The sequence below is a fragment of the Bombyx mori genome, chromosome 24 (assembly GCF_030269925.1).
Source record: "Bombyx mori chromosome 24, ASM3026992v2".
Taxonomy (NCBI): Eukaryota; Metazoa; Arthropoda; class Insecta; order Lepidoptera; family Bombycidae; genus Bombyx; species Bombyx mori.
The window spans coordinates 7670016-7682693 of record NC_085130.1 but is presented as its reverse complement, the minus strand read 5'-3'; the positions used below and the strand labels follow the sequence as shown (position 1 = coordinate 7682693).

General features: G+C 34.6%; 2 protein-coding genes across 3 annotated transcripts in view; one reads left to right on the top strand and one right to left on the bottom strand.

Annotated features, from left to right (window-relative positions):
• Positions 1 to 8245, bottom strand: part of LOC101735728 (tyrosine-protein kinase receptor) — a 60162-nt gene extending 51917 nt beyond the window's left edge. Inside the window, exon 1 of the mRNA XM_012697436.4 lies at positions 7073 to 8245. Coding sequence (XP_012552890.2) covers positions 7073 to 7673 — 601 coding nt within the window. The 5' untranslated portion in view covers positions 7674 to 8245. The remainder of the gene's footprint in view (positions 1 to 7072) is intronic.
• Positions 8246 to 8652: 407 nt separating this feature from the next.
• LOC101735589 (transmembrane channel-like protein 7) overlaps positions 8653 to 12678 on the top strand; it is a 28167-nt gene continuing 24141 nt past the window's right edge. The window contains exons 1-2 of one of the 2 annotated variants that reach the window (XM_038019667.2): positions 8653 to 8790; positions 9295 to 9447. The gene's annotated coding sequence lies outside the window, so the exon portion shown is untranslated. Of the gene's footprint in view, positions 8791 to 9294; positions 9448 to 10402; positions 10608 to 12678 lie in introns of those variants that run through there. The other variant, XM_062675739.1, reaches the window with a different exon arrangement.

The following is a 12678-nucleotide window of genomic DNA, read 5'->3' as shown; positions in this document are numbered from 1 at the left end:
ATGGATCGAAAAAAATGAAAAATACAAAGAATAAAAACCTTCATTTTTATTTTCGTAAGTGCTTTTAAGTTAAATTTGATATGAATTAGTAAGTAAAAGCACGTGCTAATACCCATAATTACATAATAACTAACAACAATACATTTAGTAGGTCTCTAATTAATCAATCTCTCGAGTTATCCTTACATTAGTTGATGAGAACATAATTAGTTAATAATTATCATTAGCTCATTAACATTAGTTAATAATATGTAATTAGTTAATAATTATCCTCATTAACATTAGTTATTTAGTTAGTTAACATTAGTTAATGAGGATAATTCTCCTTAACATTCCTCATTAACATTAGTTAATGAGGATATTTCGTTAAGCAGCCATTACTGGGTAACTACCCTCATTAACTATTGTTAATGTTAAAAATTAGTAAACATTTGTTTGTCATTGGAAGTATAAAATGACCATATTTATTATATATTAACTAGTGTTCGTTTATTCGTACTACTACTAACATCTCGTGATTGTTATAGTTCCTTTTCCGTTATAATGGACAATTTTGTTATCAATTTAGATTTATTTATGATTTTAAGAGAGCAACTACAGTCGCTGTCTGATAATAAAAAACTTTTTCAATTCCTACAAAATAAAATAAACGTGACCGAAGAGAAAAGTGTTGAGCTCCAAAAATTCTGTACGCGCTTTTGTTCAAATATAAGTGCAAGATGGGAACGAAGTAGTCGCACTTTAGCACACTTTATAAGAAAAAATGGTGATTGGTTAGAACGTGCAATAAACTGGCCTGAAGGAATGATACCTGAAGCTGACAACACTGCACAGGAAAGGCTCGATATTCCTAATACTGAAGATGTTGAAAATATACCATTCTCAACATCTACTACAGAAGCCACGACATCTACTTTTACACCTCGAAAACCTTTTGAAGAATTGGGATCCAGGCAAAAACGAAGACGCGTTGAACAAATTTACCAATCGCTTTCGTCATCTCCAGATGAAATAAAAGCTACAACAATTGCTAGTTTGAGAAACACTGGAAATGAAGATGTAGGGGAAATAATGAACCATTTGTTAAATCACCCCGAAGATCTAGAAAAGGTTAAGGAGTGTTTAAGTACAAGTAAAGCGAAAAGTAGTACATATTCTCCCGATAAGGCACTGTCTTTATTAGTTTCACTTAAATTAAGTAAGTGGCAGTATATAAACCTAAGAGAAGCAGCAAGTGAAAATGGGTCTGATTTATACCCTTCTTATTATAAAATTAAGCAAGAAAAGACAAAATGTTATCCAGGGAAAGAAGATATAATTATTACGGAAGAAGGAGCTGCTATTAAAATGCAAGCATTACTAAACTTGACGGTATCTAGGCTTTTAGATGTGATTACTTTGGATTTGGACTCGGCAAGAGAGCTACTGCTTATAAGCAAATGGGGCTTTGATGGAGCCTCAAGTCAAAGTAATTATAAGCAAAAGACTGAAATAGAGTTTGATGATTCATCTGTTTTCATGGCCAGTCTAGTTCCTATAAGGCTTCAAAAATGTGATGGAACAATTGTTTGGGAAAACGACCGACCCTCATCAACTTTTTACTGCCGTCCCATAATGTTTAAATTTACAAAAGAAACGCAGTCAACAGTGGCAATTATAAAAGCTAGCATAACAGAAGAAATAGAAAGACTTCAGCCATCAAAAATTAAACAAATTGAAGTTAAGCATCAATTGCACATGACGATGATAGACGGCAAAAAAACGTCATATTTGTCAGAAACATCTTCTGCTGCCTGTGATATTTGCAAAGCAAAACCGTCAGAGATGAACAATTTGGAATCACTTGCTCAAAGAGAAAAGAATAAAGAAATATTCCAGTATGGAATGTCATCTTTACATGCCTGGATAAGATGCATGGAGTGCTTACTTCATATCGGTAAATACAATGTTATTACTTCACAATTTTTTCATCGTATATAGTTTCCTGTGAGAGTATTTTTTCAATGAAATTTCTTTTTTTGCAGCTTATCGTTTGGACTTCAAAAAATGGAGTTGTAGGGGCGATGACAAAGAAAAAATGTCAATTAGAAAGAGCGCTATACAGAAAGCGTTTAAAAAGGAATCCGGCTTACTTATAGATGTTGTCAAGCAAGGAGTAGGAACAACCAATGATGGCAATACCGCCAGAAGATTTTTCAGGGATGCAGAAGGAACAGCTCGCATAACAGGAATAAGTAAAGATTTAATAGAGAGGTTTCACGTGATTCTTCAGACTGTTGCATCTGGAGAACACGTAGACCTTTCCAAATTTTCCGAATTTTGTAGAGATACTGCAGAATTGTATATTAATTTATATTCCTGGTATTATATGCCTTCCAGTATCCATAAATTGTTGGTACATGGCAGTGATATAATTAAGAACTTTGGTGCCATTCCTATAGGTAAACTGTCGGAAGAGGCAGCGGAAGCTCGCAATAAAGATTTTCGGAAATATAGAGAGAGTCATTCTAGAAAGATAAGTAGAACGACGACTAATGAGGATATTTTACACAATCTTCTTTTGTCTTCTGATCCAAAGATCACAAGTCTAAGACCTCGAATGGTGAAACAAAATATAATGGCTCTCTCTCCAAAAGTCAAAGAGCTTCTGCTGAATTTTCCCACAGAATCCGATATAGATTTTATTGATGTAGGTAATTTACAAGATAGTCATAGCGATAGTGAATAAGATTTTTGGTAGATTGTAAGTTTCTTGTTACTTTTTTATTCGTTTTTTATGTCATAATTGTAAGGAAATAGTAAAGATTGGTGTTGTATATAATTAGTTTTTAGTTTAGTTGTGTTAGTAGTGAGTTATTTTACCTTTACTAATTTATATTAGTATTTATCTGTTATTACTATTCAGAACTAACGTAAATAACTTTTTATTAACTAATTAAAGTCATTAAAGAAACATATTGAAATTCATTGATTTTGGTATATAAACATGGTCATTTTATACTTCCAGTGACCAACAAATGTTTACTAATTTTTAACATTACAATTCTCCTTAACGTTCCTCATTAACTAATGTTAACTAACTAAATAACTAATGTTAATGAGAATAATTATTAACTAATTACATATTATTAACTAATGTTAATGAGCTAATGATAATTATTAACTAATTATGTTCTCATCAACTAATGTAAGGATAACTCGAGAGATTGATTAATTAGAGACCTACTAAATGTATTGTTGTTAGTTATTATGTAATTATGGGTATTAGCACGTGCTTTTACTTACTAATTCATATCAAATTTAACTTAAAAGCACTTACGAAAATAAAAATGAAGGTTTTTATTCTTTGTATTTTTCATTTTTTTCGATCCATTTATTTAGCAGAGTTGCAACTTTATGCACATGCTGATAGCATCAAATGATAGTAGACTAGACGAGGTTTAAGAAAAATCAAGTTTCAAAGCGGGACCTCGCGGTACTTAGCAGGAATTTCATTTAATTTGATCCGCTCCATACAAAAAAATCACAAAACACATTTTTCTGCCCAAAGTATAAAGTTTTTGTAATTTTTGCCCAAAACAATTATTATTGAGATTAACGAGCTCTATCCATCCCCACAAAAAAATTTGTTAAAAAACAAAGTTGGTCCCTAAGTCACTAAAATCATAGTATCGACCCGCGCCGTTGCGCATTTTTTTTTGTATGATAGCATAAATTTTATTTAAGAGAATGGAAATATCGTACTTTCAAAAGAAATAAATATTATCCATTTATTTCGTGGGATTTTTGTTGTTCTTTGACTTTTTATTCAATTTTGAGGTTATTTTTGTAACAAACCCTCTACCAAAAAAACAACCACTCCTTCCAACAATCTATACTAATATTATAAAGAGGAAAGATTTGTTTGTTTGTTTGTTTCGAATAGGCTCCGAAACTACTGGACCGATTTGAAAAATTCTTTTTCCATTAGAAGCCGACATTGTCCCTGATGAACATAGGCTACTTTTTTTATTTTATTTTTATTTTATTTTTTTGGTTTTTGTGAGTTTTAATGTTTCCGAAGCGAAGCGAGGGCGGGTCGCTAGTCGTATAATATGCGAAGTCCACACGAAACTCTATTCACTCACGAAGAAAACGGAGACAAGTTCAATGTCTCCTCATCCTGAAATAGATTCCGTAAATAATGTGCATAATGGTAGGTAGGTAGGTACACGATATTCATTTTGCATTTGTAGTGGCTTAAATACACGGGCGGGTAAATTGTTTTTGTTTTTGTTTTCAATCCTAGCCTTCCACGGTGAAGGAATAACATCGTGTAATAAAAATTAAACCCGCATAATTATAATTTGCGTAATAACTGATGGTAGAAAGACTTATGAGTCCGCACGGGAGATACCACCACCCTGCCTGTTTCTGCCGTGAAAATTATACTGAGACCTTAGAACTTATATCTCAAGATGGGTGCCGCATTTACGTTGCAGATGTATATTTGCTTCAGTAACCACTTAACACCGGGTGGGCCGTGAGCTCGTCCAACCAACTAAGCCATAAATGATATCACAGCCGTTCTGATATTATTAGTTACGAGACACATCCTAATGACATTTTAAGAGATAGGCTGAATGGTGATCACGCCATCAAAGTGTGCGGATTTTATTATTGTTAAGTAGGTACCCCATGTTAATAGATAGAGTATGACAGTGAAGGATACTGGCTAAGATCGTAGAGGTACCGGAAGACCTATGACACGGTGGACCGATGACATAGTCAAGATAAGGAGGCAGACGTGGATGGGAATGGTGACTGAACATTATGGCATAAAAAAGGGTAGGCTAAAAAAGTTGGACATAGCCCAGCAGTGGGTATCAAAGGACTGAAGATACCCAATGAAGGTGCCCAATGTTAATCCTTAATCGTGGAAGTCGTTAGTAAACAACGGTCAATACGCGCATAGATAGAAAAATTGATAACTGCCCTCCAATTTAACCCAGGGATCGCATTCGGGCGTAATTTCAACAGTAGATGCGTGTAAAGTAATTTTATTGTATATTATTGTATTCAATCATTATTATGTTCTATATTTATTTAAAATCTTATTTAATTACATCATATTTTTCAGAAAAGGTATTAAAAATAAAAAAAATTTAAAAACACCATATATAAAAATAGATTGCCGTTGATGGCGGTGTCTACAACACAAGCCACCATTAATTAGGACTCCGGAGTGAGGAACCTCCTCACGATACGCGCAGTATCAAGGATAACTGTCTTCTGTATCAGGCCCCTAACCCAGCTGGATAACGAAAGTTTCTTAAGTTGGTATTATATATTATGTATTCAATCATTATTATTAAAGCTTGAAATGACTACATACGCCTCTCGTAAGTTTGTTAGTAAATCTACAAATTCCCGCGTAAACGTTAAAATAATTCTAAAATATTTAGGTTCTTTAATCAATAATAATCCAATGATTATTACCAATGAAGTAGGAAACTTATGGAAATCAAACGTCAACCAAAATTTCGTGCCACTGTGACGTCATCTGGCCACAAAACATGGCAGCTTTAGTGCTGTACAAAAGATTTCAATGTTATCAGGTTTTATCGATAAACGTTCTTGGCTCATTTTATTTTAAATATTGTTGAGTGTTATTTATTTGTAGAATTTATACTTTAATGGGAAGTAAGTAGGTATATTGTTATGTGCAAATATGATATGATTTAGATGGGTGAAATCTAAGACAAGTTCGTCCTTCGAATTTGCCAAGTAAACGATATGATGATTTTTAAAAGTTGCTACACTGATTTTATAAAGTTGTCGTTTGTCGCAAAACATAAAGATATGGCGTAGTTCAAAGCCATCAGCCCATTTCTAGCATGCTAAATGTTATCGTATTTTGAGTACGTGTTTTTCTTAGACTATTACAATCTATTTTAATTGTTTTGCTGACTCTAAAGTCTGTAACATACTACCGCAGCGCACCCCAAGGAAGGTGCGCCGCACCATTTGAATCACTTTCGCTTGAGAGTGATTCAAATTTTATACTTATCAAGGGACCGCGTGAAAAAAAAAACACCTACAGAACATTTATTCATTAATTACAAACGTCATTCCTTGTGACTTCCGCTCTAAAATCACTTAATTATTAAAAATTTAACAAATTTACAATAGTGTTTTACTCACTGCGGAATAAAACTATTTTATTTAAATAGTTCCGAAGAGATTTTGTCGGTAGCCTTTTTCCCGAAATATCTAAACAGAATGTCTAAATATGTTTTGATGACATATTTTAAAGTGGTAATTATGATTAGTGTCATGATCAATAGATTCCGACCGAAAAACGGATTTTTCGGATGAGGGCTCCATAATGAATTTAAATACATATAGATAATAGTTTTAGGACATCGACTTTCTTGAGATCCTATAAAATACGTTTTAATTATTATTTTTGTATGTTTTAAGCATGATAAATTATGAAATTTTATATAATCAATCATATTAAATCGATATCATAGTCAATAAATAATGTACAACCCAAAACAGACGGCCGAACTGACGTGACAATGACATTTGGCGCGCTAAACATGGCGGATTTTCGGCCTCATTAGACGGAGACGGAGATATTTACGTATATTCATGTTTCATTTTATGTACGCACTGAAATACTGTTATATTGTTTTCCTGCGAGTTAAAGTGCTGAGTAAGAACGAGATAGATATATGTTTATGTATGTGCCTTCAAAATGGGTGCTATTTATATAAGCAATTGTACGTATAGAACAATATGTCGTGTCCCTACTATATAGGTCTATGATTATTACAAATTAAAGTTTACAATAAAACGACAATATTCGCGGGAAAATACATAATGACATTTTCGGTATGTCCCTAATATGGCATTAAAAAGTTATATTCGGCAAAGACATCATTCCACAAAAGTACGAGATTAAATGCCCAAAAATAACAATCAAATCCATATTCCTGTTACTTTTATTAAGAACTGTGTTTAAGCGGTTGAAACAAAAACAACTAACACGATCCAGAAAGTCGCAACCTATGAAGTTCAAACATACCTTTGGGGTTCCGATCAGCGTCTTCCGAAGGCCCGGAGAACCTCATACCCTTAGTTGTACTATTAACGTTCACCAGATCGTCCGGAGTGATCACACTGAATCCCAGACCGTGTCTCGAAACCGTGGAGTTCCACTGCCACGTACATAAGTCCATGGACGCGTTTGATGTTTCGAAATTACAAAAAACCCCGCTAGCTTGCGAGACGTGATTGTATTTGCTTTCCGGCTCATACATCGGCACGAGCGGACGCAGGATCTTGATCTTGTCCGTGAGTGTTGTGTCGTTGTCAGGTGCGGTCCTCTGGTTAATAGGTATACCTTCGTTGTCATTCAGCATGTCATCGTGTCGTCTGTTCATCTGCAGGATCTTGTTGAGATTATCCTTGTTCTTCCGACGCGACTGGCGTCTTTCCTCCGTGTTATTCATCAGGGCGGTCAGCTTGTGGAATGAGCCCTGTGATCTGGCCGGCGACGCGGACCTCAGTTTTTGGTCCTTTTCCGCCTCCATGGCTTCCTCTGCTTTGTTTTCTGTTTCGTTCTCATGTTCGCCGGCAGCCAACGCGACGATCGCAAGAAATATTATTAGTTTACGTGTCGCCATTAGTGTTGATTGCGTTTTAAAATGTTTTCGCACCCCTCGCGGCGTTGGGGGCTGGTGAGGCGTGCATTTTCCCAGTTAACGAACCTACAAACGAACTTCATCAGTTCTGGCTTTACGTCGCACGATTAGAAATTATCGCGTAGCTGTCTCTGCGTTTTGTCCAGAGTAGTCCTTTTAGCGACCACCCGTCAAATTCGTTGTGTAAATCCGTAAACATTTTGCGGCAGACGCGGCCAACTGTTAACAAAACGGCCGCGCTTTCCTAAAGAGCGCCCACCCGTTTATCCCTGGAAAAGCGCAGTCATGGACGAATCAACTTATCGGAAATAGATCACAGCTCACACTTAAACACGTCCATTAACACTGTTCGTAGATTAAAACGTTGAGCACGATTTGATGTTCGATTTAATATAATTAATTCTATATATTACACTTTTTTTCGTATGTTATAATGAGTTTTTGAGTTGGACATAGCGAGGTGAGTATTTTGGGCTGAACTCGTCGTGGCCAGCGCCGCGGCGGACGTATGCGGAACTAAGCCGCCCGCGGACCGAAAATAATCATTACTTTCGTCGAGATGTGATCTTGTAGCGACGTCTGGTCGGATGCTGCGCAGGTGTCGTCCCGCGCCCCGGTCCGAGTTCCCGGGCTTTTCGCGCATGATACCGTCTCGTAGCGCGCCGGATATGACATTGGCCGTACCTGTATCAATGCTAACGTCAACGCGTTTCTATTGGCTGTTCCGAGAAGGGCAGATCCGTTATTGGTCGATTGCAAATTGCCGGGAAGTATCACCAATGAAATCGACACCGGATATGAAGTGAAGAAAATTTCCTCAGAAAATTGTTTACGTGAACTGCGGGCGGTCTTGTGTTTTTTTCCGTTTGCCGGATTTCGCTGCGGTGTTTTTATTCGCTCAATGACTATTCGCTTTCAAGAATAATTACGTTTCGATTTGAATATAAATTGAGAGTTTTTTCAAAGAGTCGAGGTTTTATTCCGTATTTCTGTCATGAATAAGTTTTTACTGTTGTTTATTGTGAATGTAATACTGTGAAACATGAATAAGACCGTGTCTGTAGCTACATTCATAAGGTTTTAATTAGAAACTAGAAAGGTGAGTGGAGTTAAATATTATGTGAAACTGAAAAAAATTGTTTGTATGCGTTCAGAAACATTGCTAGCATAATATTTAACTAATATAGAGTATTAAATAATTAAAATGTTCATAGCTCTACGAATTCATCCATCTCAATAGCGTTAATAAACATAATCTAATTTAGAAGAGAACAATAATGTAAAGCTATCTATCAAAGAAAACATAAGAAATCAAAATTTTCTTTCTTTTTTGACAGCTAATTTGTTTAATGTGTCCTGCACTAGCTAGTCAGAGATAGGGATGCTCGGTTTTCTGAGTCAAATCGATTATTTCAACTGAAACGAAAATCAATTTAATTTAATTTAATTTAAATCAAACTTAAAAAATTGTTATATCACTTAAAGTAAAGTATATAAATAACTATTGGTTATTTCGGTTATAATCTTTTCACATGTTGCCTTTGTATGTGATTAGGCGATAGGTTAGTATTATTAACCGACGTAACTCCTCCTACCTCTCCAGGCAGAGTCCCGTCTCGGACGTGGTCGGGCGAAATTTGAGCGAAAAAAAGAAGATTGGTTGTTACCAAAATTAAAACTAAAGAAAAATAACTTTCTAATAAAACTGGTAAAGGGCTATACGTCAGATTAGGTATCTTCGTGTTGAGGTAACAAAGTAAGTATAACCTTACCTACTCTTGTGTTTTGAGCATTTCTCTTACGTGCTTCACATATATTCATTGCATTCAACGTAGATTCCAGACAATGTGCATAAATTACAATATGTCTATTCAGACTGAGTCCCATGAGCTTGCCTATCAGTTAAGTGAAACCAGAATAGCCCTTCAAGGCTTCTGGTAATTAGGTAAGAAAAAAAAGTGGGTAATTTGTATTACAACTTGAAATATCTGTTCAGGGTTTACAAATTATCAGCATAATATTGACACAAATTTTACCAGGCAGCAAATTGCACTAAAAAACCTATAAATTTTATTTTGAAATGTAACTTTTCACCTGGGTTCCCTTCATACAATTGTATAATAATATATTATAGATTGATATTATATGATTAGGTAGTGTGAATGGAAAGGTTAAATAATGGAATAATATAGTTTAGATTAGTTAATAGAAGTAATAAAAAGGAAAATGGTTAAAGTACAAATTTAAAATTTCCAAAATACCAAATAGTATCAATGCATTTTGTTTCTATAATTTTTGCATAATATACTCGTGTCGATTTAGGTATTTTCAATAATTATATCACTTCAATAAAACTCTAAGACTCAACATTACTCAAAAAATATGGTGTATTTAGCCTTATATTGTAAAACCGTCTCACATTACTAAATAAAAGCGAACCAACATACTTTACTTTTAATTAATTAATACCTTTAAATCATATGCCAAAAAATAATTTTTGTTTTATATCTAACATAAAGTACAACATATCGTGTATTGGTTGACAATAATATCGACTTTTAATCCTTTTTATTTTTGGGATTCTAAATCGATATACCAACATTTCAAAACATAAATTTCCAATCGCTCGATTGTTCGTTATTTTTCTCGGTTTGTCGGGCATCTCTACTGTTCGAGCACCGCTCTCACTCTTGTGAAACCATGGAGTTAATAAGTACCTACAACAGTAACTCTAGGTTTTGAGAGGTACCTACCTAAATGTAGGTACGAAAAAAGCGCGGGAAGCATAAAATTTGGCGGTCGTGTTTTTTATTTAAAAAATTTTTTAATTATCGTATAGTTGGATTAGGATAAGTTTGTACATATTTTTTATATATTTAATTTTTCTTTATTTAGTGTATTTAATTTCGTCGTCGGGTAAGTCTTTTTGACCTTGTTTCGTAAAATGGACCCCCCGGGAGATCCCGGGGGGACTCTTGCTTCTAATAGTTTTAATATTTTACAAGTAAATGACGAATGTGACTTATCGTCAGTGCCCGCAGTGGCGCATAATGTTGTTGTCGAGCATGACGATTCTACTGTAGATACCGATTACTCCGGACATCAAACATCTGTAAATCGCAAACGTGCATCTCGCAGAATTTGTAGACACTGCAATAGGAAAAGGAGCAAGTGTGACTCGAAAGGCAACACCGTCTGCCAGTGCCAATGTGAGGAAAGTGGTCCTAATAAAGCCTTAAAGATTAATAGCTCTGTTCATGATCCAGTGTCTACTAATATATTTCCTAATCATCCGACTCAAATGGAAAGTAATGATGTCACTCCTAGATTTATAGGAAGACATAAATATTGTGACTCGGATGCTGCCCCTTACGTCATTCATATTCAAAAACAAATACAGGCATCTAATGACAATACCATTTTGCACCCAATTTCTTTTGGCAAATTTTTGAAAAATTATTCTATTAAAAATATTGTTAATGGTAGTCTTAAGAGAATTGGTAGAAACAGGCTATCACTAACATTTGAAAATTTTAATGTGGCTAACAATTTCATGGATTTAGATATTTTAGAGAAGAATAAATATAGAGCATTCATTCCTACCTTTCAAGTTACTCGCATGGGTATCGTTAGAAATATTCCTACAGAATGGTCTGAAGAAGAAATAATTAATAATATCAGTGTTCCGTTAGGTTGCGGAAAAATCCTAAAAATTAGGAGATTAAGAAGAAAAATCACTGTAAATGATAATAAAACTTTTATTGACACAGAATCCGTGGTAATAACATTTGATGGACAGGTTTTACCTAAAAGAGTATATATGTGTTTTACATCATTACCAGTTGATTTATACATTTATCCTACAGTTCAATGTTTTAATTGCTGTAGATTCGGTCATGTTAGAGCTCAGTGTAGATCGAAACCGCGTTGTTTTAAATGTGGTCAAGATCATACAGGAGATTCTTGTAATGTAGAGGAGGAAAATGTTTCCTGTTGTCTTTGTAACGGCTTACACTTTGCTATAAATAAGAAATGTCCAGAATTTGAAAGACAAAGGGCCATAAAGCAGACAATGGCGAACAGTTGTGTGTCATACTTGGAAGCATGTAAACTTCATCCTCCAGTGTATAAATCGTATGCTGATGTTCTTTCTTCAATTCCATCGGATCGTAAGAATCATTCAACGTTTCATGAATCTACTGCCCCCAGCCCAGTAATTGCCAGTAAAAGTCCATCGTCATATAAAAAAACAGTTTTTATGAAACCTCGATCTCCCTTTAAAGGTGATAAAGGTTTTGATCAAAGGGCCCATAGAAATCTTACAAGAGATTACGATGCTCCATCTCCTTCTAATGGCTGTGCTTTAAAATTTAATGAAAATTCCGAATCTCCTGTGGCTGAAATAATTATTGCTCTTATTAATTTACTTGCTCCTAATAACGCTACACCGTCCAACGCAGCTGATATCATAAGACAAATTTTAAACAAAACATACAATGGCTCCACAAATAAAAAAGATGATTCAGTGGAACTGTCGAAGTATTCTAAGTAAAAAGTCTGATCTCATTCACTTAATAAATAAACACTCTCCAATCATAGTTTCTTTACAGGAAACATGGTTGAAAAGTATATATCCTTTCAAAATCAAAGGATATACCTGTATCCGTGAAGATCGTATTGACGGGTACAGTGGTGTTGCTCTTCTTGTAAATAGTGTTCTTAGCTTTAAACTTGTAGATATACCTGATCATAGTTTTGGTTTATCCATTATTGCGGTCATTGTAAATAATATATGTATAGTTAGTGTATATATTCCCCACCCTTCTGTAGAGATTTACAAAGAGTTTATAACTATTATTTTGAATCTTCCTAGACCAATCATAATAATGGGTGATTTTAATGCTCACCATCAAACATGGGGAAGCTCAATATCTAATGAATTTGGAGATATAATTCTTGATTTTGTTAATGAACAGAATTTGTGTAT